Genomic DNA, 25,008 nt, shown 5'->3' with positions numbered 1-25,008 from the left:
AAAAAAATATGGGGACTTTTCCCTGTCTTTTTTAGGTGGAGAAAAAGGTCCCTTTGGCTGTTATTCTAAGGGGAGTTACGCCACAGTTTGCGCCTGCAGCATGGGAAAGCGTCCCGAGCAATTAATGAGATCAAGGGCCACAAATGCTGTTGATGGAGTGGACTGGAGGGAAGTTGAGCAACCTGGGTGGATATTGTACCTCTGTTATCATTTTAGGAAGCAGAAAAAATGGAACTTGTGCCCAGGTGAAGAAAAAGAAAACAAAAAAAGAGAAGAAAGTTGTGTTCTGGTGTTAATAGGAAGTCATCGGAGATCTGTGATAAGCAGAGATTAGGTTGGCAGTAGGCGTGATAACCTCCGCGGAGCGCTGCCGTCCCATCGCATGCGCCAGCCTGGGGGCCGTGCCCCTTCCCATCCCGCGACTGGGCATCCCGGGACTCAAATATTCCTCAGGGAACTGGGGCATCAAAGCAGCTGTTACCCCTGGAAAAATCCCCCGTGATTTTGGGACTCACAAGGGATGCTCACCGTAAGCTGCAGCATCCCCCATGCCTGGCATCGCAGCAACAACCGTTGCCCGAATGGCACGTCCTAAGCCCAATTTCCCCCGAATTTGAGGGCGTCCCAGGTAAACTTATATATTTTTCCACCCTGACGTACACCAGTGGGACCTGTGATGGCTTTGGGACTTCTGGGCACTGGAAGGGAAGCCCTGAAGCAGGTAAAACCGGGCTGATTTCCACTTCTTCCTGCATTACTAAGAGCTCTGCACGCTTCGCTGCTCAAGCTCTCCCGAACGCCCGGTGCCTCTGGCGTGGGGAAAATCACTCTGCTGAAGTGGGAATGAGCTTCCCAGGGCACCGCTCTCACACGGGGAAATAGATGGCAAGAAATTCCCGGCCGCGCCGCCTGTACCCCCAGGGTGCGTTTCCCATTTTCCCTTGCCAGCCGCCGGCCGGGCCGCGGGGCATCTCATTGCCGCCAGCATGGCGAGGGGTTGAAAAACCCATTTTAAAGGGGGTTGTTATTTTATCCTCCTCCTGCTGGGATCCCCCTCGCCCCAGGGAACGGAGATTTTTGCCTTGCCCGGCTGCCCACGAAGTTGCGGAGTCCAAATGAAGCTAAAGGTGATGGGATCACCCCGCTGGTAACAGCATCGCAGTTAACTCTTGGGGCTCCAGAGGGGATGGAGAAGCTTGATTATATGAAGCCCCTCTAAAACGTCCCGAATTTGACAGAACTTGTAGAAAAGAAATAATTTTTTACCCGTGGGGGTCTTCGGCCGGTGCAGGGAGGCGGGAGTGGTGCTGCAGGGATCGGCGATGCAAACTCCCCCTGCGAAGCTTAACTCCTTTCTTGGTAAAAAAAAAAAAGAAAAAAAAAAAAAAAAGAAATCACCCTCCCAACCGCGTCTGATTGCAAAAGAGGTTTTTTGGCTCTCCCCGAATCTCACAGGGGGGATCTGATTAGGATCAGTCGGGTGTTTAAAAACAAGGGCTATTACAGCCGTTATTTATTAGAAATGACAGAAAAGGTTGTGTACCTTAGATCATTATTTTTATTATACCATCTGTGCAGCTCCATACATTTCCCATTTCTCCGTATTACCCACATGGGAGTAATTACGGTTTTCTTCCAAGAAATGTGTGTGTAATCTGGTAATCCCAAAAAAACCCGCTGAAATCAGGCTGCAGATGGTCCTTTACGCTCTGCTACGGCCAGTGGCCCCGGTTGGGTACGTCCAGGCTGGACTGGGGCTGCTGGGCACTGCCGGGGCACCCATCCTGGCTTGGGGACAGCGGCAGCGCCGGGACAGCCGGGGAGGGAATGATCCAGGACCTGGGATGGATGCGGGAGGGAACTGGGAACTGCCCAGGGATGGACGGATCTGTGACTGGGGACACTGGCCTGGGAATGGGGAGAAAGGTCTGGAACTGGGGTTGGACAGGTCTGGGACTGGGGAAACTAGACGGGGACCGGGGATGGACTCATCCGGGACTGGGGAGAAACTGGTGTGGGACTGGGGAGAGGCTGGTCTGGGACTGGGGAGAGACTGGTGTGGGACTGGGGTAGAGCAATCTGGGACTGGGGAAACTGGTCTGGGTCTGGGGGTAGAATGGTCTGGGACTGGGAAGACTGGTCTGGGGCTGGGTATGGAATGATCCGGGACTGGGAATGGACCGATCTGGGACCGGGGAGAGACTGATCTGGGACTGGGGAGAGACCGGTCTGGGACTGGGGGTGGATGGAGTGGTCTGGGACTGGGAAAACTGGTCTGGGTCTGGACCAATCTGGGACTGTGGTGAGACTGATCTGGGCCTGGGAATGGACCGATCTGGGACCGGGGAGAGACTGATCTGGGACTGGGGAGAGACCGGTCTGGGACTGGGGGTGGATGGAGTGGTCTGGGACTGGGAAAACTGGTCTGGGTCTGGACCAATCTGGGACTGTGGTGAGACTGATCTGGGCCTGGGGCTGGACCGATCTGGGATTGGGGAGAGACAGGTCTGGAAATGGGGATGGATGGACTGGTCTGGAACTGAGGAGAGACTGGTCTGGGACTGGGGTAGAACAATCTGCAACTGGGGACACTGGTCTGGGGCTGGGGCTGGACCAATCTGGGACTGGGGAGACTGGTCTGGGACCGGGAATGGATGGACTGGTCTGGGACTGGGGATGGATGGACTCGCCTGGGACTGGGGATGGACCGATCTGGGACTGGGGAGACTGGTCTGGGACCGGGAATGGATGGACTGGTCTGGAACTGGGGATGGACCGATCTGGGACTGGGGAGACCGGTTGGTAACTGGGGTTGGACCGGTCCGGCACTGGGGAGACCCTCCTGGGCGGCTCCCATGGCCCCGCCCCCGGCCCCGCCCCCTCCCCCGGCCCCGCCCCCTCCCCCCCGCCGCCTGATTTCCCGGAAAATCGCGCCCTTCAGAGAAAGCGGCGCCGGCCGCGCGCGCCCCACTGGGCGGCTTCCCATTGGGCGGCCCGAGGCCAGAGGCGGCCCCCCATTGGGCGGGGGCGGGACGGGGGCGGGGACGTCGGCGGTCCCGCCCTCCCGGGCCGCTATAAAAGGCGGGCGCGGTGGGCGGTGCGGACAGCGGCGCGGAGCGGCGCGGAGGGCAGGTACCGGAGGATGCGGGGATGCTGTGTCTTGCACCGTCCCCACGGTGCTGGAGGGAAGGGGAGGGGGAACACGGGGTCCTGGGGAACACGGGAAGAGGGATGCAGGACCCTTGGGATGCGAGCTGAAGCCAGCCTGGTACCTACAGCCCCATGTGTGCTGGGGGAGCAAGGACTGAGCCCGCTTGATGCCGAGCAGCACTGGAGTCGCGGGAGGTGCTGCCCATGTTTGCTTCAAGGCAAAGCCTGGGATGGGGTGGGGAGAGCTTGGTGGTGGCTTGGAGTTGGGATCATCGGGAGGGCGATGGGCTGTGGGGTGGTGGTGCGGTGCTCTCTCTGCCAGTCAAGTTTTCTGGCTGCATGTCCCTCCTGGGGTGGGGTTGGTGCGTGGCTTGCTGCACGGGAAGGACTCCTTGGCCGTGTCCTGTGTGTGCTGGCTTGTGTCACCCAGCGGCAGCCTGGAGGGTTTGCTCAGCCTTTTGTAGAGGAGAAATGGAACTCTGGCCTCTGCCAGTGATGAGAACAGGCTTTCTAGAAAATGGGCTGAATTAGGAGGGAGTCCCATTTCAGGCAGCATCTCTGAGACTGTTCGTGTTGGAGTAACTCAGGTGCAGGATCCTGTGGAGAGGCTGTGTGTAACCCCATCCCTCTGGGGAAATGCTCCCGCTGGTGCTTTGTGGCATCCTGCTGTGGAGGGGCAGCTGGGATCCAGAGCTGTGCCCTCAGTGTTGTTTTGGCTGGTGATGTTAGCTGTGGCCATCCCTAAAAGCAGGGGGCTGTGCTGTGGACGGGCAGGGAGGTCTGCGTGTCCTGCTGTGCAGCAACAGGGCAATGGAAAAGGGACAGAAATTGGTGGCACTGAGCACCAGCCTGCAGCGAAGCGGAGGCCACCAGGTCTCAGGCTGTGCTGGGAGCATCCTTGTCTTCTCCCCCAAACCTTCCTGTGGGGCAGCAAATAAAAAAAGGAATGAGGGAGAGGCAGTCTGCTAAAATTTGGAGGAGGGCTGTGAGCCCAAAAAAGCCTGGAGGGCTGATCGTGAGGTTGCTGGTCACTTCTGCTGGCCACCAACTCCTGAAGTTCCTGTGGGTCTTGCCATGGAGGTGACAGGGGATGCCAGCAGAGTTGAGCATGGCGCTTTGCTCCCAGCTGGGTGGGAGAAGCTTTCTCATGGGTCCTCCATGAAGTCACCCAGTGGTTCTGGCTAAAAATGACTCAGGTTTCCCAGCAAGAGTGGGGTGACTTCACCACACTCCATCCCAGCCTTGGTCCTCTGTTCAAGAGGATTGGTTGTGTGGCCTCTGTCCCTGTGGTGGCTCTGGGTGCTGCCCGGATGGGTGTCTGCTCCCCACACAGGCAGCGCCCAGCGAGAGGGGCTGCAGACGCCGGTGCCAAGACCAGCCGGGGACGGCACTCGGCTCCTGTCTCCCGCGGATGTTAACAGGTGTCTGCCCTGGGGTGGCTTTTCTAGTGTCACTTGCTCAGGTGACAGCACAACTGGGCACTTTAATCCCCATCCATCTGCTTCCGATGTGACTTATCCCACAGCAAAAAAAATAAGAGTAAGAAGAGCAGCAAGTCAGCCTGTTTTGGTGAGCGGAGCTTTGATAGAGCTGGAGGAATAATTTGTAGTAACTCATAGAAAACTGCCTTGATTTTTTTTTATATATTATAAAAGAAGCAAGGGGGGATTTTAATGTACAGAGGTTGGCACGTGGGACCTGCAGAGCTGCCGAAAGCTGCTCGTCTCTGTAGGCAGTGCCACTACCAGCTGTGCATGGGGCAAACCAGAGCATGGCGTGATCTCTTGTACCCGAGTTGTGGTGGGACGGTGCTGGGGGAGCTAACGGGGCTTGGATCTCCCGCTCCATCCAGGATGTGTGACCGCAACGGCGGGCGGCGGCTCCGGCAGTGGCTGATCGAGCAGATCGACAGCGAGCTGTACCCTGGGCTTATCTGGGAAAATGAGGAGAAAACCATGTTCCGCATCCCGTGGAAACATGCCGGGAAGCAGGACTACAACCAGGAGGTGGATGCGTCTATTTTCAAGGTAGGAGCAGACGGTTAATGCCTTTCTCTTGATGGTTCCTGGGCTCAGCAATGCTGGTTTCTTCCTTGCTGACAGTCTCGGTAGTGCGAGAAGTCCACACCGTCTGTGGGTTTTGCATCCCTAACCCCTGTAGGAGATGCTTCACCCCGCAATTGGTTTCTCAGGCTCTTTTGGGAGTATTTGTTCCTCTTTGCCAAACGTTGGTACCAGTTTTAGGTTTGTTTTCAGCATGTTTGAATCCTGGTTTGACGTGAGGAGGAGCAGGATATGCTCCTTTTGACCTGCTTTAAACTTCTTATCAGGCTATTCTTGATAAAAGGCTGAATTTACCAAAAAAAAAAGGAATAATTTGCAGGAGGGAAGCAAGTTTTGGATTTCACTGAAGGGGGGGATTTCCAGTTTTGGGGAATAACTGGAAAGTTCCATCGCAAACCAAAAAGGTCAGGCTTTTCCCCAGGAATTCCCTTCCCTCTCTGTCCCGGTGAGCGAGTGCACTTTCAGGGCAGTGACAGCCGGGTAGTGGCTGGTTTGGAAGCACTGAGTTATGAGGATGGTGTTGCATTCAGCTGTCTGAAAATACAGAATGATATACAAAATAAATAAATGCGCATATTTTAAAAAAAATAATACATATTTTAGAATCTGTTCAGTGGTAAAATGTGTTCTCCCACCAAAAGCACAGATGGTATTCTGACTTTTAGAAGAAACGAGCTTTTGCTTATTAGTCAGAAGCTGACAAAGGAGGTTTATTTTGATTTTTTTTTTTCTTTCTTAATTGAGGTGTTACCAGGCCATTAGGCACATCACTGCTTCAGTAGTGATTCCTCACATCCCCAGCAGCTCCCGACCTGTTGGTGCAGAGATGAAGCCACATATTATGACCCAGACCTCCTCTTCTTTTTTTTTTCTTTTTTTTTTTTTGTTTTAAAAGCTGGGTGCTGCAGGTCTCCCTGCGCCCGAGTGCGTGGCTGGGGCAGGTGGTGCTGCTCTGCACCCAGAGACCCATCCCCACGTGTGGCGGCTCTGCACGTGTCCGCAGTCTAGGAGCGGAACGGCGAACACGCATGGGATGGTTGAGAGGGCGCAAGGGGCAGAGAGGCGGGGAGAGCAAAATGCTCTCCACAGTCCCAGCTCCTCTGCCCCCGGGGGTTGAGGGGGTTTTGCAGAGCTCACCTGGAGGATATTTTTTTTTGTTGTTGTTGTTGGTTTGTTTTAGGCATGGGCCGTTTTCAAGGGCAAGTTCAAAGAAGGTGACAAAGCGGAGCCGGCCACGTGGAAGACGCGGCTGCGCTGTGCTTTAAACAAGAGCCCTGACTTCGAGGAGGTGACAGACAGGTCCCAGCTGGACATCTCCGAGCCCTACAAGGTCTACAGGATCGTGCCGGAGGAGGAACAGAAATGTGAGTGCCCCGATAAGGGACTGGCCCCCAGCGCAGGTCCGTCCTGCGAGTAACCACAGGCTCGTGCCACTGACCTACATCTGAGCGGAGCTTCCTGGCCAGACGCTGCTTTTGTGCCGTGACGCTCGGCTTGTCCTGCTTCGCAGAAGACGTCCCCTGTGTCGCTGCAGTGGCAGGGAGGGGAGGAGGAAGGACAGGCTGCTTTTCTCTCCCTCCAAACATCTGCTTAGGAAATAGGGGATAACTGCAGCACGGTGTAAGCTTCCATCCCGTAAGGATGTTGCCGGGGCAAATCCAAAATCCTTCTCCCCTTGGGGTTGGGTACTTGAGCCCCAACACCTCGCCTGGGCGGATGGCAGGGAGCTGCAATAAATCCCTTCTCTCTTGCCAGCAGTGATTAGGGTAGCAGTGCTTTCACAGAGAGCAGTTGCTGCTGCGATGTCCGGTGTGGCGCAGGTCACACTAAGTATATCTCCATTTGTGGTTAGGCATGTGTGTGCTTTTCCTTTTTTTTTTTCTTAAGTTAAAAAAAAAAAAAACCTTGCCCAAAAAAAAAAATAATCTCACCGTCAGGAAATATGTCTTTAGCATCTCGGTCTCCTCCAGCCTGTTCACACGGGGGGCACGTCGCTGCTATGCAAATGGCACTGCAGGTTCCCACCGGCAGCACGACTGCGCTCGGGGCGGCTGGCGGAAAAAGGAGAAGCAGCAGCCCCAGTCTCTGGGGTGCTCAGGAAAAGAAAAAAAACAACCCTCTGCTCTATCTCTCTGTGCTACCAGCCAGATTTCTTAATTTGCCTTGCTGCCGGTCACCGCGCAATTGAGACAATGGGTTGCAAACTGGGTTTTGGTCCTGAAAAGCAGCTCTGGATGGAGCTGGAAGGGGCTGCGAGCCGCCCCCGAGGTGCTGTTATATGGCTGTGGTTCTCGGTTTCGTAACTTTCACGGGGTGAAGGGTTTCTTGAACCCGGCGGTGAGACGAGCCGTGGCAGGGAGGTGGGTGTGCTCACTGCATCCCGGCCTCTCCTTCCAGGCAAAGCGGGCATTGCCAACGGGAGCGGCCTGAACGACGTCGTGGAGATGGACTGCAGTTCCTCTGCGATCGACGACCTCATTAAAGAGGTAAGCCCTCACCGTGGCTGCAGGTCACCTTGGCTGGAGGTGTTCGGATGGCGGGTAGTTGCCCAATAAAGCGTTGCCTTCCTAAAATTCAGTCTGCAAAGCTCTGGGAATTGGCCTGGTGAGAAATGCTGTGTTTTTGCAGCTCTTTCATGTGAGCCACCTCTGGGAGGTGGTTGCTAATGAATGGCTCCTGCCTTTGATTTGCATCTGGTGAGACCTTTGTTGAGGGACAGAGGCTGTTTTACAGCTTTGTTCCCCTTCTTGGCTGCGTCACCGTGAGCTGCTTCTGCTCAGTAGCTCTTGAGGGTGTTCTCTGAGTGTATGGCCTGGGGAAATGCCAAACTTGCTCTTTGTAACAAAAAAAAATTCATTGGCATCCTGTTGGCGTTGTCATTTGGATCCTCTCCGAGCACAGCAAGTGTCTCTGCGCAGGGCGGCGGCTGCCCAAGGCATCAAACCCGCTCTGATCTCAGTGTCTGGTCTCGCACAGCCCCCCTGCGTAGATGACTACCTGGGGATCATCAAGAGAAGCCCCTCACCCCCGCAGGAGACCTGCAGAAATGCCCTGATACCCGACTGGTGGGTGCAGCAGCCCAGCCCCGGTAAGTAGCCGAGAGCCTGTGGGGGTGTTTGACAGGACCCATTTGTCTGGGGCAGGAAAAAAACCCTTAGTCTGCAGTAGGGGGTAATGGACAATAGTTGTATTATCTTCCTTATCGAGAATGCTCGAAGTACTAATTATGAACACCGGTTGGTAGCAGGCGCCCAAAAATGTGTATTGCACAAAATTAAATCCACCTGGGAGTATTTTTCTGGCGTCTCCTGTGTGGGAGCTGGGAAGCCTGATGTGCTTGGGAGGGAAAACAGGGGGGCTGGTGGAGGGGAGAGGGGGGCACTGGGGTCTGGGAGCTGGGCACGCAGCCACAACTTGGCTTTCTCTCTGCCCGCAGCGTTGCCCTTGATGAACGGATACTCTGGCTACGAGCAGCATCATTCAGGTGAGGCGGCTCCCGTGCTCGGTTGTGGACTGTGGCTATCAAATGTCTCTCTGTGGCTTGGCCTTTTGTGTGCAGTGGTGGAAGGTGTCTCTTGCTTTGCTCCCTGCCTCAGGGGAGGCTTTGCTCTTGGCTTGGGAGGTCTTGTGGCCACCTGAGCATCCACTGGGTTTGCATGCTGAGCAAGGGACACATCCTGCCTGTTGTCCTGCGGACACAGCCCTGGCACCAGGAGGCTGCCCTGGGATGGTGGGATCAGCCCTGCCTTTAGCACAGGGAGATCTGCCCACAGCAAGGGAAGTGTGGAGCAAAGGCAGGAGGGAAGGGGTTCAGCGTTGGGACCTCTTGCTGATCAGCGCTGCTACCGGGCTGAGTGCTCGAGGAGATGTCCTCTAGCAAGTAGGTCTCCCCCAACAAGTGGGGAGGCTTGCTCACAGGGAATTTTGCTTTTCTCGTGAAGATTGGGCATTGCAGTGAAGAGCAGGCAGGGTTTGTCTTCTTCTGATGGGTGGTGTATGTGCCCATCCCCTCCCAGGTTACTCCCAGATGGTGATCAACTTCTACTACAGCGGGAGGCTGGTGGGCCACATCACCACTTCGTGCACCGAGGGCTGCCGGATCTCGCTCAGCCAGCCCTCCGGCCACGGCGAGAAGCTGTATGCCTCAGATGCCCTGGAGCATGTCCGTTTCCCCTCGGCTGATGCCATCCAGAATGACCGCCAGAAGCAGATCACCAGGAAGCTGTTTGGGCACCTGGAAAGGGGCGTCCTGCTGCACAGCAACAGGCAGGGCATCTTCATCAAGAGGCTGTGCCAGGGCAGGGTCTTCTGGAGCGGGAACACCATGGTCTACAAGGACAGGCCCAACAAGCTGGACCGGGATGAGGTGGTGAAGATATTTGACACAAACTTGTTCTTCAGAGGTTTGTACGAGCATTTCCCTCTTTCTCTTTATCCACTTGGTGGGGTTGAAGAGATGGGAGCGCTTGGCATGGAGCACTTTAGAGTGATCACTGTCCATCAGTGGTGGGTTACCCACGTGCTCTGGATGAGTAGCTGATGCTACCAGATCCAGGAAGGAATAACCTGGTGTCTTGTGTCACTAGCAAACTCCTTCTGGTTGGAGGCTTTGCACAGCCAAGCTGGCTTCTCTTGAGCCCATGGCTTTCTTCCGTGGCAGGGTGCTTGGTCCTGAAGCTGTGTAGCAAAGGCTGGCAGCTTGTGGCAGGCAGCCTGCAACTGTCCCCCCTCTCCTTGCAGAGTTCCAGCAGTATTACAACAACCAGGGCCGCTTCCCGGACAGCAGAGTCATGCTGTGCTTTGGAGAGGAGTTCCCGGATGCGGTGCCGCTGCGGTGTAAGCTCATCCTTGTCCAGGTATGGAAGGCTGCCCTTTGGAGCTCTGCTGCTGAATTTTCCCCCTTGTCTGGACCTTTGTATTGCCCTTTTTTCCCCCACAAGTAGGGCTTTACCTTTAGCCCCTGGAGCCACAGACCACTGGGGTGTATGAACGGGTCAGGTGGCAGGTGTGCCATGAGTGTTGGCTTATCCCCAGCCTCCTGAGACGTGTTGGGGCTGTTGCTTATCAGAGACTCCTTTATCTGGGTACCTCTGTCTGCAAACAACACTCCCGAATCGCGAAAGCTTTTCTAAACAGCTAGGAATTATGTTCTCTTCCTCCTGTCCCTGCCTCTTGGCACTTGGACCTCCCCACTCCCCTGTGGGAAAGAGGGGAATAAATACCTGGAATTGTTGTGTTGAGGGATGGCCTCAAGCCAAGCAGCCAACAGACGCGGAGAGCAGTGGGGTTGGGAAGCCCTTGGGAGGGTGAGGGAGGTGTGGGAGGGGGTGATCCCCGTGGCTCTGGCCAGAAACATCTCCCTGGAGAAGCTGAAGCAAGTCTGGGAGCCCAAATCTTTGGGGCAACGCATAAGTTGTTTCTGGAGCCTGCACGCAGTGTGGGACCCCTTGGGCCAACAAGGCTGCAGCAGCAGGGATGTGGCATGGAGGGTGCGGGGAGGGTGTTGCATCCACCCTTGAGCAAGCAGAGACCCACCAAGTCTGTGAGGTCCCAGAGGGGATTTTACAAGTGCAGAGGCTGATGCTGCACCTCCCTGCACAACTTCCTGACACGGTCACCTCTTCTTGCCTCGGGTGTCTTCACCAGAGGGTCACTCTGCACGTGCTGAGACATCCTGCAGCCTGTCCTCACCTCCCTATCGCTCTGCTGGGCTGGGAGAGGAGCTCTTGTGACTGTTCCTTCTGTCCTGGAGGTGCTTGTGCCAAGGTGGCTTGTGGAGTTGGACCTGTTGGCCTGGCTGGACCTGGCCACCCGTGTCTCTTGAGCACAACTGCTCTGCTGGTGGGGGTGGGTGGCAGTGGTGGGAGATGCCTGCAGGGATTCAGCTTCGTTCAGCGTCTTCACGACTTTTTACGTAGGTGGAGCAGCTGTGTGTCAGACAGATGGTGGAGGAGGCTGGGAAGACCTTCGGTGGCAGCAGCCCCATGCTCCCCGTGGCCGATGAGACGCAGCATGACCAGGTGTACAGGATCTTCCAGGACATCTGCGCAACGCACCAGCGGCCGCTCTTCAGAGAAAACCAACAGATTGCAGTCTGAGCCTCCTTCTCCACAGATGTAGCGTGGTGGTTTGGGTTGATCTAGACCCAGTTTGGTCCCATTTAGTGCCTGAATTTCCCTTTTTGGAAAGTTGGTTTTTGTTCTTTGCTGTTTTGCAGTCCCGAGTCTGTATAAATACAGCAGTAAAAATTGACATGAGAAAGTAGGTTGGATGCTCAGTGTCTGTCCTGCAGACGCTTTACCGATTAAAAATGACTTTTGTACCAAGCAGGGCAGCCCGTGTACTGTCGCTGTCTATAGCTCACGGCAGGGGGAGGAGGGGGCGGCTGAGCTGTGCGGGCAGGTCAGGGCTGGCGCCGCTTTGCGTTGCCTTTGTCAACGGCCGGTGAAGCAGAACCGTGAAAATCGACAGCTACAGGGACCCGCCCCAGCGGCCTGCAACTCCAACCTTGCCGAGAATAGCGATTTGGTAGGAAGTGACTCTTGGAAAAGCCTTAAAATGATCCAATGTACAAAATTCTTCCCAGAAATCAGTGTTGTGTTTTTTTTTTTTTAACCCCAGAGAGTCCTACCGATGGAAGATAGGATATACCTTCCACAGAGAACCTCCTCAAAGTCCTTTTTATTTTTGCTATAAGGTTTATGTGTCTAATCTACCAAAGTATTTTGAAACATGGAAACCAATGCAGAGATTATATGTGTAAATGTCGCCTGTAAGACCTTAGGAATCTTAATTTTTCCTAACTAGAGACAGAGTTTCTATAACTATGTAATATCTTTAATTTTAAAGATTGCAGCATAGTGTGAATAGGTTGGCTTCACCCTCGCAAATGCATGTGTTTGGTCGCTCCCAAGCGTGACCGGGCAGCGGCATCCATGTGTAAATCCTCATTAACACGCTCTGTGTGCGCACCCGTGATGGGGCTGCGGGGCTTGTGCCTTGCAGCTGACCCAAACCAGGACCGCACATGTGTGCCTGCTACTAAGCTGCCTATTTATTTTATGCCTGAGGTTTATTAATTTTTTTTTGTAATTTTTTTTATCTTCCTGCAATTAAAGTGCTATATTTTGTATTTCTCTCGCAATGTGGTCTTTGGTTGCAACGAGTGGGGTCTCAAATCTGGTGGGGAGAGGGTGGTGTCTCTGACTTGCTCCTGTCCTGGTCTTCCCCGCGGTGGGGTCTGCGTTAAGCCTCTGCCGTCACCTCTCTCCTGCTCCATAACTGCCTGGCTTCATCTCTCGGGCAGGAGAGAAACGAGCCGAAACGCTGTAACATGGCGGAGGGAGGAAGAGGGTGTTGCTTGTAGGGCCTTCGTTCCAGGGAGCATGGAGATAGTTCACTGCTCATCTATCACAGCACTGACCTGGGCTGTGATGCTCCAGGGTTACGGGATGAGGGGGTGGGCAGTTATTCATGGTCCTGCTGTACTGTAGTCCCTTCCTCCTTCGTTGCCTGGTGGAGCCTTTCGCTATGGTCTTCTCCGTCTGCCTTTCTCATGGGGCCTGGTCTAGTGGAGGTGGGTGGCGGTTGGGGAGGACCAAGAACAAAAAGGGAGCATCTGTCTCGGTCAAACAACAAGGTCAGTCTTGCCACAGGGGAGACTGGGCGTCTGCACTGTCACCTGCCTTCTGGGGGCAAAACCTCAAGAGGTTGCGAGGGCTGTGTTTGATCCGTCACCTTGTCCCCTGTGAAGGACAAACATGAACTCCAGCTCCTTCCACGCAGCAGGCTCTGGCTCAGGCCTGCCAAAGGGTGCAGGCAGGGAAGCACCAGCCTTCAGGCTATCGCGGTACCAGGGATGCAGGCGCTTGTGAAGGGGATGCTTGGAGATCCAGGCAGCTGGAGGCTGAATGTCCTTGGGAGATGCTGAGGAGATGGATGCAAGGCTGCCCTCTCTGCTTGGCTATCAAAGCAGATCAGCCCCTTTTTTGCTGATCTGCCTTTTCTATTAATGATAGAGGCCTTCGTCAGCCGCAGTTAAGATGAGAGGACCCTGACCTGGGTTGTATCGACCACAGCTCACTTCTGCCGGGAGGTTGTTCTGTTGGCAGGGTTGCTGGCTGTTCTGGGGTGAGCAACTCTGCATTTCCAACAAAGCCTCCCTAAAATAATTAAGTGTTCAGCTCTCGAAGTGGGACTTGAAGCCAACCCCCCTGCATCCCTCCGGGGTAAGCAGTCACGGCCTCTGTCCCAAACAGCAGTAGGTGCAAAGTGGACAACGCACAACTTAACCCAGAAAGTTCTCTGAGATGGGAGACGCGGCTGAAACTGGTTGTACAGCAGGATTAAGGGAGGTCCTGCATCCCAAGCTATTTATGCTGTGAGCACCCCACTCGATGGCTAAAAGTTGTTCTCCACGCCCCAACCATGTTGGTGGGATGACATAGTCCTGTCTGCCCCTGTGCATGGCCCCTCTGGACATTACGGCATGTGGCTTTGGGGCTTGTGAGTGGAGATGGCTGTAGACCAAGATTTTTGAGGATGCACCAGGATCCCAGGTGCCATGAAGTTCCCAACTGCTGTAAGCTCTTAGAGGATGCTTGGTCATGGAGGTGGGGATGGGACGGTGCAAGTGCACCATCAGCGTTCACCCCGAGCCTTTCCCTGCTCCTCCTGAGGACCATCACGGTGTACCCCTTGGGATTTAATCCTGCTCTAGCCCTTGGTGCTCCCTCAGAGCGGGAGGCAGACTCACCTCCCCGCGGGTGAGCTGCCTGGCGGGGGGAGCCGGCGGAGGGGAGTTGGGAGCAAGGCACCGGCTGCGGTCTGTGCTGGAACAACACGTGCCCACTTGTGAAACGTATGATGGGCTGCAGGCTGGGACACCATAAACACCACTTGCGGTTTCCCCAGATGTCCTGGTGCAAGTCCTTCCTCAGAAACCACCATCTTGTGCTTGCCTGGAGCCACCTGCTACATATTCAGGGCTCTTTCAATTTCCACCCCAAGACCGCGGAAGAGTGGTGGGGAGCTGAGGTACCTTTTGTTGGACCCGGCTGCACTGTTTATTTTTAGTGTTACCATCGTGCTTCGGAGCCCAGAGCTCGGCTTGGGACTGTGCTGCACCTCGCTCCATAAAACCAGCAGCACGGCTCCTGTCCTAAACGGCTTCCAAGACATTTCCGAGAGGGGACAACTGATGGGCTTGGAGGGACTGGGAATGGAACCATGGGACAGGGTCTTACGGCAGAGGTGGGATGCGAGAAGAATAAGGGTGTGTGACTGGGGGGCAGGGGTCCCATTTTTGCTCAGGGCTCAGGTAGGACTCACAGCTGGGTTTGTGCCTAATGCCTGCCCCAAGCTGGCCTCCCCCAGCTCTGTCCCCCTGCCAAAATCCAACACGAGAGAAGCCTTCCGAGGCTGATGCTCACTCACAGACAAAAGACCAGATGCTCCGGCAGACGGGAGCAGGTTTTGAGGTAACCGTGCCAGATTGCATCAAGGCATCCCCTGGCCTGGACTCACAGCAGCCTTTGTAAAATCCAGGAGGAATTTCTGCTCATCTCATACTTTTCCCCCAAACCCCTTGGCCAGGTAGGCAGGGGGCTGCCGTGCCCACCACTTTTGCTGGGGAGCTGGTGCTGGTGGTGTCCTGGACCGCCCCGACCCGGAGGCAAGTGCCTGCATCCTGAGACATCCATCCCTGCTCCTCGCTTGGTCTCCGGCAGCTCCGGTGAGCTGCTCGGTGCAGCTGCGCCAAATCTTAGTGGTTTTGGGTGACTGGGGACTCAAATACTTTCGTTGGTTTCTGTTCACTTGGGCTCTTCTCTATGGCCTCACTGAAGTGAAACCTTGGCGCCTGGTGTCGGCTCTTTTTAGTCAATGGCTTATGTGTTGGCTAGTCCAAACAGTGGCCCATGTCTTCAGCTGAGGGTCCCATCCCCAAATCCTGGGGATGCAGTACCCACGGCGTACAGCATCCGTGGCACAGGCTGCGCCCACTCCAATGATCCCCACCGGTGTAGCAGGATGGTGGAATGAGGAGCTCAAAGGCTGTCCTCCCCAAAATGCTTGCTGTTTGTCCAAATGTGTTTTTCTACACCTGTGAGCACGTGTCTGAGTTGGAGCAGTAGTGCCACCAAACTCCCACCTGATGTGGAAATATTTCCTTGCTTCCCAGGAAAGCCAACCCCGGTACCGGGCCCTGCTGCTCCTCTGGAGAGGGCTGCAATCCCTGCGGACATGGGAAAGTACTTTCTGGGAGATGCCCATGCTAAACTCCTGCCTTCAGGAGCAGAAGGGCAGAGCGAAGGTTTCACATAGGGAGGCTCTCCTTCCCATCTAGAAGCCCAGGAGCTCAGTTTCCATGGAGGAAGACTGACCTTGCCTTGCATGGTTCTCCTCAGACGTGTTTGGGAAGCAGCACTGTGCTTTCCCAATCCTCATATCTGCCAGGGCAGGCAATGTGGAGGAATTCTCTATTGACCCCTTCTCTAAGGTCTTCCAACATAAGACATCTACTCCATGGTGTACACTGGAATGCTTTGATTACTAGGAGCTGCAAAGGACTTGATAAACGTTGCAGCCCCCACCTGATGCTTTGCTCCCTGACTTGGGGTGTTAATTGGGTTCCAAGGCAACCATACTCCTGAGATTTGTCATGGATGGAAAGCCGTTGTGCTACCGGGAAGCATTTTCCTTGGGAGAAAATGATCCTGGTTATATCCTGAAGTCTTGTTCCTTAATGTACTTCAGTAGTTTCCCATGGCGTGCCCTTCAACAAATGCAAAAAGGACCACTGCGTGTGCTTCAGGAGCAGAATTCAGTGTCTATGACGGTAACCAACTTTTAGCCATCCCTACTACACGCTTGAAATATAATATGAGGAGTTACTTGGTGACAGATCTCCTGCGTGGAGAACGGGCTCGCTGCACTAGGGAGAAGGAAGGTCAAGTGTGGATCCAGACCTCCAATCCAGCTAAACCTCCTGTGATTTATCCCATCTCAACCTGGACAAACAGGAAAAGCTCTGCAGCCATCTCCATCCAGCCCTGGAGACCAAGTGCTCTGCGCAGAGAGACAACCACAAGTCAATCGCAGGTCCCAGCTCACAGTTGAACTGCTCAGGAATACAACATAAACCAGCTACAGCTGCTTCCTCCAACCTGCTGCCGCTTGCCGTGGGCCCCCACCAGCCCCTATAGGCGTTAGAAAACAAACAGTCACTTTTTATTTCTAGACACCAGGGTTTCCAACTGGTTTGATTGCTCAATGCCCCATTTCAGCACAGCAGCCTGTCCACCACGAGCATCTCCGGGCTCTTCCCATGAGTGTGTTGTAATATGGGAAGCACCGTCCTTCGCATGGTCACCAGCAGCAGGACATGTCCTCCTTGCCCTCAGGAAGGCAGGAGAGCTGCATGGGGGCTTGTACCTACCTCTCCAAAGGGTTTGGACCCCCTTCGCTGATCTTAACATGAAAGACACCTCAGTGATGCCTTGTGAAGGAAGCCTGGCAGGACAACCCACCGAGAGCTGTCTTTGGTGGGGCTCAAAGGACGTACACCGTTGTGTGAGGTGAGACTGCTCTGTGCTCAAACTGGCGTTATGTGGCCCTTCCAGCTCATGCTTGTTTTGGATGGTCACCCTACGCGGGTGGTGGGACTTGGTTCATGCATCGAACCGCACTTCTCAGAGTCAGACCCGTGCAGGCAATGGGAGGGGAGGGATCATCTGAAGGCATCTCATCAGCTCTGGGCATCTCGGCTCCATCAGGGCTGGCCGAGACGAAGGGAGAGGAGGCGTCGGAAAGAGCTGAGGGCGAGGAGGCTGAAGTCACAGGACCTGAGCCTGGGGAGGCAGCCAACCTGCCAGTTTCCTCAAGCGAGACTTGGCTGCAGAAACGTCTCAGGCAGAGGAAAGGAGATCCCCAACTCCAGCAAGCACAACAGCCGCTTATTTTTCTGAATCCGTTTTTGACAGATGACCTCTTCCTCCTGTGGGTCTTTGCTGTAACACCAGATACAAGGTCGTGAAAACAGGCTCCACCCAAGCCACAGCTGCAAAAATACACAGGGATGAGAAGAAAGATGGCGACACTTGTTTTGTTTTGTCAGACCTTTGGGTTTATTACGAGACCAAGTGTGTGAAACCAAGGTCCAGGCTGAAATCCCCTCCCTTCCCCCCGAGTTTGCATGCACCTAGACGTTGTGTCCTGCTCTGAGCCTATTTTTGGTGCACGCTATTTGCTTGCAATAACGCAAACATCCTGATGCATCGAAGTGGCTGGAACCATAAAATACAGGCGGATAGCTTTTTTGCGCGAGTCCACAACCCACCCAGATACCAGGTCACCTGGGCCCCTGTTGCACGTCAGAAGAGTAACGTGGAAGAACTTGCACTTAGCCCTAGAGCGCTCACGAAAATGGGAAGAAGCAAAAGGGCGTTTCAGGCTGTTGCACAGAGAGATCTTTGTAACGTGGCAATTAAAAAAAAATACTCCAAGCTGGAGAAACATTCCTTTTCCTTCTTTTTTCCCTCCAATGCGTTAGGGTAGCTGGATGCTCAGAAGAGTTGCTTCAGCTCCCGCTGAGACTATCGTTCTCATTGCTTATGTAAAACTTCCTTACTCGTGCTGGATGTTTTACAGGGAGCAACAAACGATAACGCGATTTTGGATTTTGGAGCAAGCAGGCTGTGGATTTCAGTAACACTGATCTCCAGCGTGCTGTGCTTCCTGGTTCTTCTTCTGATGGGCTTCAAAGGGAGTTTTCCCCCCGATTCACCTCCTGCGTCCTCCACCGCAACGAGCCAAGAAAAAAGCTGCTGCAGGGAAGTGCGTGGGCATGGGAGCTGCTGCCGCGACTCCCGCGCTGCTTTCACGTATCTGCTGTTTTCTGCTGCGAGACTGGGCGCTGCTGAGCCAAACCATGAGCTCAGCTGCCTTAAAAAACCCACCCCGTATCCTGTATCTTGTAACTGGAGGCTGAGGGAGAGCAGGTGGCAGCGACAGTCTCCGTTGCGAAGCGGGTGGACGGGACTTCTCCCGTTTGCCCTCACCTGCAAGCCGGGAGCCGCGGGAGGCAGCTGTGCCATGCAGATGTTTGCAGGGCAAACGTCGTATTTGGGCAGGGAGAGGTGTGTGGAGCACACCTGGAGGGTGAGGACGGGGATGTCCCTTAAACAGCAGTGGCCGGGCAGCCTCCAGCTGATCTGAACGTGGCGCTTGGGTCTGGCTGCGAGCGGGGATTGCACCTACCCCTTAGCTTGGCACTGAGCTGGAGCTGTAATTGAGTAATAACCTGTTTGCTCGCCAAGGCCATAAAGGAAACACACATTTCCTTGACATCAGGTGCCTTGGTGCACCAGGGCTAGGTCTCCATCCGTGCCACACTGCGGTGGCCGTGTCCAGAGGCCACCAAACATCACCTTGGTCACCCCATGCCAGCAAAGTCACCTCCACCGGTTAATCCAAGGATGCCCTTCTCCTTGTTCAACCCTGGTCTCCTCCCACACCCAACAGCCCCATTCCATGCCTAGCCTTGCAGCTTAGGAAAACGCCACGCAAATCCACCCCGGGACCCGAAACTTCTTGAGGCTCCCAGTAAGGTTCCTACCAAAATCAGCGTTTCCCCATTTTTTTTTGCGCAGTGATGGCAGAGCGGGTGCCCCTCCGCCGGGCGCTGCAGCCCCCGGGGGAGGCGTGGGGTGGGGGGGACCGAGGTATGTGGAAGCAGCACGGTGGTTCGAAACAAGTGATTCCCTCGTCTGGATCTTTCTGTTCTGTATTTCTCTTCAGAAGTAACCACTTCTCCCCGAGATAAATCTGGCTCATGGACACGTCCGCAGGGGGCAAAAGGCAGTGCATCTGCAGGATGGTCTTCCCAGCGAGCACGGCTAGAAAATAGCGATGGGGATCTGTCTGGGGAATGTTTTTACACCTACGCCCCAGAAAAGATAGTCTGGTTTTATTTTGGAGGAGGGTCTGGAGACATCTTTTTCATAAAAATCCCGAATATTCAGAATTTGACGGTTTGCATTGCTGTTTCCACCCAGGTTGCTGCTCTGCGGTTTTCTGTGTTTACTCCTAAATGCTCCCCACCAATGCGACCTCCTGTCCTTCCCCGGGGTGCCCCTGAGATCCATGAGGAGATGGGCAAAGCCTCACAGCTCTTTCTCCTGGGGCAGTGTGCTTTCAGGTGGAGAAGGGAAGGGACCACTTGATGGCATTTAAGGCAAGGAAGGAAAAAGCAGTGGGAAATGTTTCTTTGTGGTGTCACGGGCAAGGAGAGCCTGGAGGAAGAAGTCTCATGGTTGGGAAGCTGGGGAAGGTGGGCTGCGATGCTCACCACCAAGCAGGAGATCAAAAAGGTGGGGGAAAGTGAGGGATGAGGATGGATGGAGGGAAGATTCATTACTGATGGAGCGAAGGAGGAGTTGGTGGAAGGAAGCCAACAGAGAAGGGTGAAAATCTGCCATACCAAGGCCTGTCAAATGTCCGCACGGCCCAGGTCCTACACCCAGCATCGTTCAAGAGATCTCTGGGAGAGGAAGGAGCAAGCCTGCCAGGTGAACCTTGCAGTGCTAAACCCAAAAACCAGTGGCTGAGGGACAGCCTGGACCACAAGTTGTGCCTGCAACATCGTGGCTCATGGCCCTCAGCACAGCTCTTCTCCATGGACATCTTTAACGCCCTTAACCCGCTCGTGGCCATGGTGGCCAGCCCCTACGAAGTGGTGGCCAAAAGGAGGACTAAGTGGAGAGAGAAGGGGAGAGGAGAGAGGGGATTATCCCTGTTGGGCAGGATACGACACTGGTTGCTCCTGGAGAAGGGGGAATCTCCTGGGTTCCTCCTGATGGGCCTGAGAGCATCTCCAGCGCACGGCGCTGCCTTGGTTCCTCTTTCCTGCCTGCAGCAAGTGACAGCGCAGAGTCTCCTTTCGCGGGGACGAGACGAGGCAGGAGGCCAGCGACAGGCCAAGCACGGCGGGGAAAACGAACCCGCGGTGCCCAGCCTGCATGGCTCTGCCCTCGGGGTGGATGTGGGAAACTCTCGGTTTTTACAAGAGACTGGAAATTCTGGTACAATTATAGCCTCGCCGTGGGTTGTGAGAAACCAAGGGGCTTTACAGGTTGCCGTGCCGGGCAGTCAAAGTCACGGTATGCAACTCCCCCAGGAGAAACACCCAGCCCCAGCTGAACCGTGGCGTGGAGCGGGGCAGGATCGGTGCGAGCCCTCCGGGACAGGTCTCAGCCACCCCCTGGAAATCCCTTCCTCTGTCCGTCCAGCCTTTCTGCCCGGGGGGGCTGTGTCCTCTGATGAAATACATCGTAGTGATGGCTTGGGGGAAATTAGTTAAGGAGGGCAACGCTTTTGAGGTGTACAGAAAAAGCACTGGAAGATGCGCTCCAGGGCGGTTGGGAATGGAGAAACCCGTCTTCCTAATGTCCCCCCTTGTCAGCCTTTTTGGGTGAAGCTCCTTCTCACCCTGCGGATGAGCCACAAAGCCAAGGGCTGTCGTTGCAGGAGGGTTTTGGGCAGCAGGCAGGCGGGCGGCTGGCCGCGCTGGTTCGCTAGCGCCCGTCCTGGCTTGGAGCTCTTATTGCCCTGAGTCTGAAACTGCCTTTCAGCACAGGGGTCTAACGCTGCAGGTTTGCAGCCCTCCCTGTGAAAGCAGGAGCGTGAAAGCAAAAGTTTGTTTGTTTTTTTTTGTTTTGCTTTTTTTCGCCTTGTTTGGAAATTATTTCATATTTGCAGTAAAGTGGCAGCATCAGTGGGAGCTGCTGGAGGAAAGGGGGTTGCTGTATTCGTTGCTGCATGGGCTGCCGTGTCTTTTCTGGTCCTCCCTCCTAACTTGGGCTCTCGAGCAGTTTAAACACTTAAGCACCATAGTGGAAAACCGAGGATTTCGCCCGCATTTTTATGAAACTGGTAAAATTTCATAAAATAGCAGCCTATTCCTAAAGCGAGACATAACAGGAACGCTAGAAGCGATGGCTGCAGCCTAGGGCGCATTTTTGCACAGCGGCATCGACCCCAAGTGCGGGACCGACGAAAACCTTGCCTGCGCCTGAAGGTTGATTTGCCGAAGGCTGAATCATCCGGGGCCGCTCGCGCCGGTTATGGCCGCGCACCACCATGATTTCATTCATCTCCAAACAACCAGGAGTCATTCAGCAGGAGCTGATGCATCATGACCCTGTCTTTGAGATACCGCGTGCCTTATCATCCCCGGAGGACGACCGGCGGAGGTAAGGCTGGAAATGAGCCCGGTGAATTTAACAGCTCACTCTCGATTTGCGTGGCCGCCGCTGAAGGATGCTGAGGTCTTGCCAGGGAGGTGATCTCATGCTCAGGGCAGGGCCAGATTTTAAAATAGGAGGACGGGAATGAATCGGAATGCTTGTTTTCTTCTTTATTGGCACGCTGTAAATGTTCACGTCCAGCCCGAGTCGTCAGCTGGGCTCGAAATGGTAATCCTGGCTTTCCGGGAATCGTGCCCATGGTGGCCCGTGGACCCGCCGCTCTACCCCCCAGCCCAATCTGAGCTGACTTGAGCACACCGCTGGTTTTTCTTGAGATGAGAAATATTTGTGAGTCGATCGTCTCTTTCCTATTCCTTTCTTTCCTGCAATTTTAGCCATTTTATTTTTTTTTTTTTTGTGGGGGGGGGGGTGGCGGGGGCAGAAGAAGCAGCTAGCGGGGTCAGACGTGCTTTTGGCCAGCCCCGCTGCCCTGTGAGTTCAACCAGCTTTTCGCGGGGTGGATTTGGGACAGACCCAATTCTCCCCCACAACCAGCATCTTTCCGTCACATGCTTCAGCTTCCGAGGCTTGCAGGTGCGGCTATTTCATCTGGCTCCGAAACAGCCCGGCTGCCTATGAAAGACGGGTGCTTCAGCTTTGAAAATCCACAAAGCTGCAAAAAAAAAATAAAATAAAAAAAAAAAATCCCCAGCCCCTTTAACCCCCCCCCCCCCCCCCCCGACACCGAGAGCTGCTCTCAATTTTATACGCTGGCAAAACCTGGAGTTTCACTGAAACGAGCTGCGAAAATGCCTCCCCTTCCCGAAACCCCTGCCCTTTGCGCAGCTCTTCACGGCGTGCTTTTGTTACAGCCTCCTCCTGTACCTCGACTGAAAGAGGGATTCTGACTTAAGACCAAATTTTGAAAAGCAAACGGATAAAAATTACACAAATGAGCTCCGGTGCACAAAACCTGTGTGTGCAGAAAAGCAAAATTCACCAAATAAATACTTATTTTGCTCAACTGCAGCTCCCTAAAGAGGCAGGGAGGACTTTTCCTGCTGGAATGAGCCCCATCCCTGGGATGAGATCCATTCCCTCTGGTGACAAAACGAGCCTTGGGTCTGAATTTGGACTTTGGCCTCTGCCGGGAATTAATTAATCTGCATCACGCTGCTCTTATCGAGATTTCAGCTCTTTGGTTTCCCTCCGCGGGACGCCGAGCCCGGGGGTGCCCCTGCTTTAAAAATCAGAATTTCCTCCCAGAAATTCTGCCAGAAAAAGTGACTCGGTGAGAGCTGGTGACGGTGCCGGGGGTCGGTGCCGGGCTGGCGGCCCCGGGGGCTCATTTACATCTCCTCGAGAGAGAAGTCGGGCGTGAGCCGCTTTCCTGTCGTCACCCGGCTCGACCCAAACCCCCTCCGTTTGCTTTGCCTTTCTCAGGGCTGGCAGCGAAACCTCAGAGGGCACAGAGCCCTGCGAGCTGTCAAGCCTCTCGTGGATTCTCTGGTGTCTAGTCGTGGGGTTGAGCATGTGCTTCGGCCTCCTCTTCGTCAGTCACCTCTATTGTTACGTTTGCTGTTTCCGGGAGGTTTGCAGGAGTGGAGCGTTTTTGAGGCTGCTGAAATCAGGTAGAGCTGAGGCACGGGGGCGGCTGCGCAGAGGTGATGGCGTTGCATCCCCTGCTTTAGGAAAGGGAGCTGCAACCCCCCAGGGCTCGCTGGGCAGAGGCAGCTCCTCCTCCTTTCCCCAGCCGACCCCGACGCCGATGCTCGCAGCTCCTACCTGTCCTGCTGTTATTTCTTGCCGCTGAGCCACCGCGGGCTTCGAGGGGCTCCCGGTGCTGTGGGTGCCGTGACGGCGAGGAAGCACCTGCGAGCTCTCTGCTCAGGAAGCCGGCAGCGTCCCGTGGCCCCGGTGTGCACCAGCCTCCCACACGTGCCGTCGCCATCACCCCGGGGCTCTGGGCACGGGACCCCAAAGGGACCCCCCTTGTGTCCTGAGTGTCATCTCCCTCCTCCTGGAAGGCTGCCTGGTTGCTGGCAGCAACTCACCCTCTCCCCAGCGGTAACCTCCAAGAATTTAACAGCCATTACGCATCCGACGGCCGTTGCCAAGTGATAAGGGCACCCCCAGGATCCCCCAGGGCTCTGGGAACCTCTCCAGGACCGTCTGGATAAATTCTCCCTGCTCAGTAATTTTGGTGCATCGCATCGGCCGTGCCAAGCCGCACTCGTGGCAGTGTCCCGCCGCGGGGTCCCTCTCCTCCCAGGGGAGTTAGAGAAGCTCCCAGAAGAGAGACCAGCCTGGGCGTCGGGATCGCAACGCATCGGCTTGCTGCAGAACTCCTCAGCGGGGGGGCTGAGTGGGTCCCCAGTTTCGAGGAAGCGTGGTAGCTGGCTCCGTGCCGTTGCACATGGTGGGGGCACCTGCAAAGTAATTGCATCGCAAGCCCGAGCAGGCTGGTTGCTTAATCCTGCCCGGATTAGGGCTGCTTTTTCTGTTATCGTTTCTCCCCTGCAAGGGCTGGATTGCTCAGAAGTGGCAAAAACGTAGCTGGAGAGGAGATCGAGTGTTTGGGGCCTCATCCATCCATCTACATGCACAGCGCCCTGTTCGCGTGGGGCAGATGGGAGGCAAGAGGAGGTACGAGGAAGGGAAACTGGGAACCAGGTCCAGGACATACCCTCCCATGGGACGCAGGCTAAGGGTGATCAAAGGCTTCATGCGCCTTTGTCCGTTTGAAGTTCAGAATAATGACTGAAGATAACTTTCTCCTCTGATTCCTCTTCCGTTCTGCAATTTTCAAACTCTGCCCGACAAAACTCAACAAGGCAGTTTGCCCCAAGGTCCATCTTTGGGCCTGAAGGAGATAAAAGCGCTCCGATGGAGGGGAGCTGCTATTCCAGCTGTGACGCTGCTTGCAGGGAGCGTGGATTCCCTCGGCCTGACCCTGGGACGCTGCGGGTGGCCGTGCCCTGCGCTTCCACAGCCCCGACCTGCTGGGCACGGGTGCGGGAGACGAGCTTGGGGACAGCAGGACCCATCTACGTGCTTAATAGAGTTACCAGTTAATGAAGGAGCTTCTCGTGCGTCCCACACTTCGCTTATTCAAGAAATGCTACACCAGCCAAGCTGCAGGGCTGGGGAGGAGCGTTTTTTTCCCGCTGTGTTGAATATGCCAGAGAATGAGAAATGTATTTCCTTTTTGCTGCTGTTATTAATGCCTTTGGACTCCTTGTCCTTTTTTTTCACCATTTGCTGGTGCGGGAGGTCGCAGGGTGGGATGGCACATTAACTTCTGCGCTCCTGCCCCGTCCTCATACCTGCACCGGGATGGTGAGGCAGAGCTGGGCATCCCCTCAGGGCAAAGGGGCGTCTTACAGGGATAAACAATAGAAAGAGAGAGAAAACCAGGTCGGAGACAAATCCAAGCCTCAGGGGGTTTGCAAAATAGCTGGAAATCTCACAAGGCCAAGCTGCATCTCATGAGATTTCTGATACTTCCCACTTCTGGCTGGGCCAGAAATACCGCAAGAACAACGCTGCGT

The 25,008-nt window shown here is 54.9% G+C and overlaps 1 protein-coding gene across 1 annotated transcript; it reads left to right on the top strand.

The window, feature by feature from the left end:
* The first annotated feature begins 3,110 nt into the window (after nucleotides 1–3,110).
* IRF8 (interferon regulatory factor 8) lies at nucleotides 3,111–12,328 on the top strand. Its single transcript, XM_063334762.1, has 9 exons — nucleotides 3,111–3,132; nucleotides 5,003–5,177; nucleotides 6,394–6,577; nucleotides 7,611–7,699; nucleotides 8,190–8,301; nucleotides 8,650–8,697; nucleotides 9,230–9,616; nucleotides 9,954–10,069; nucleotides 11,132–12,328. Exons 2-9 carry the CDS (start codon nucleotides 5,004–5,006, stop codon nucleotides 11,309–11,311), a joined length of 1,290 nt encoding a protein of 429 aa, XP_063190832.1. The 5' UTR covers nucleotides 3,111–3,132; nucleotide 5,003; the 3' UTR covers nucleotides 11,312–12,328.
* The last annotated feature ends 12,680 nt before the right edge of the window (nucleotides 12,329–25,008 follow it).

Source organism: Chroicocephalus ridibundus, chromosome 4, assembly GCF_963924245.1.
Source record: "Chroicocephalus ridibundus chromosome 4, bChrRid1.1, whole genome shotgun sequence".
Lineage (NCBI taxonomy): Eukaryota > Metazoa > Chordata > Aves > Charadriiformes > Laridae > Chroicocephalus > Chroicocephalus ridibundus.
This window is presented reverse-complemented; position numbering and strand designations above follow the sequence as displayed.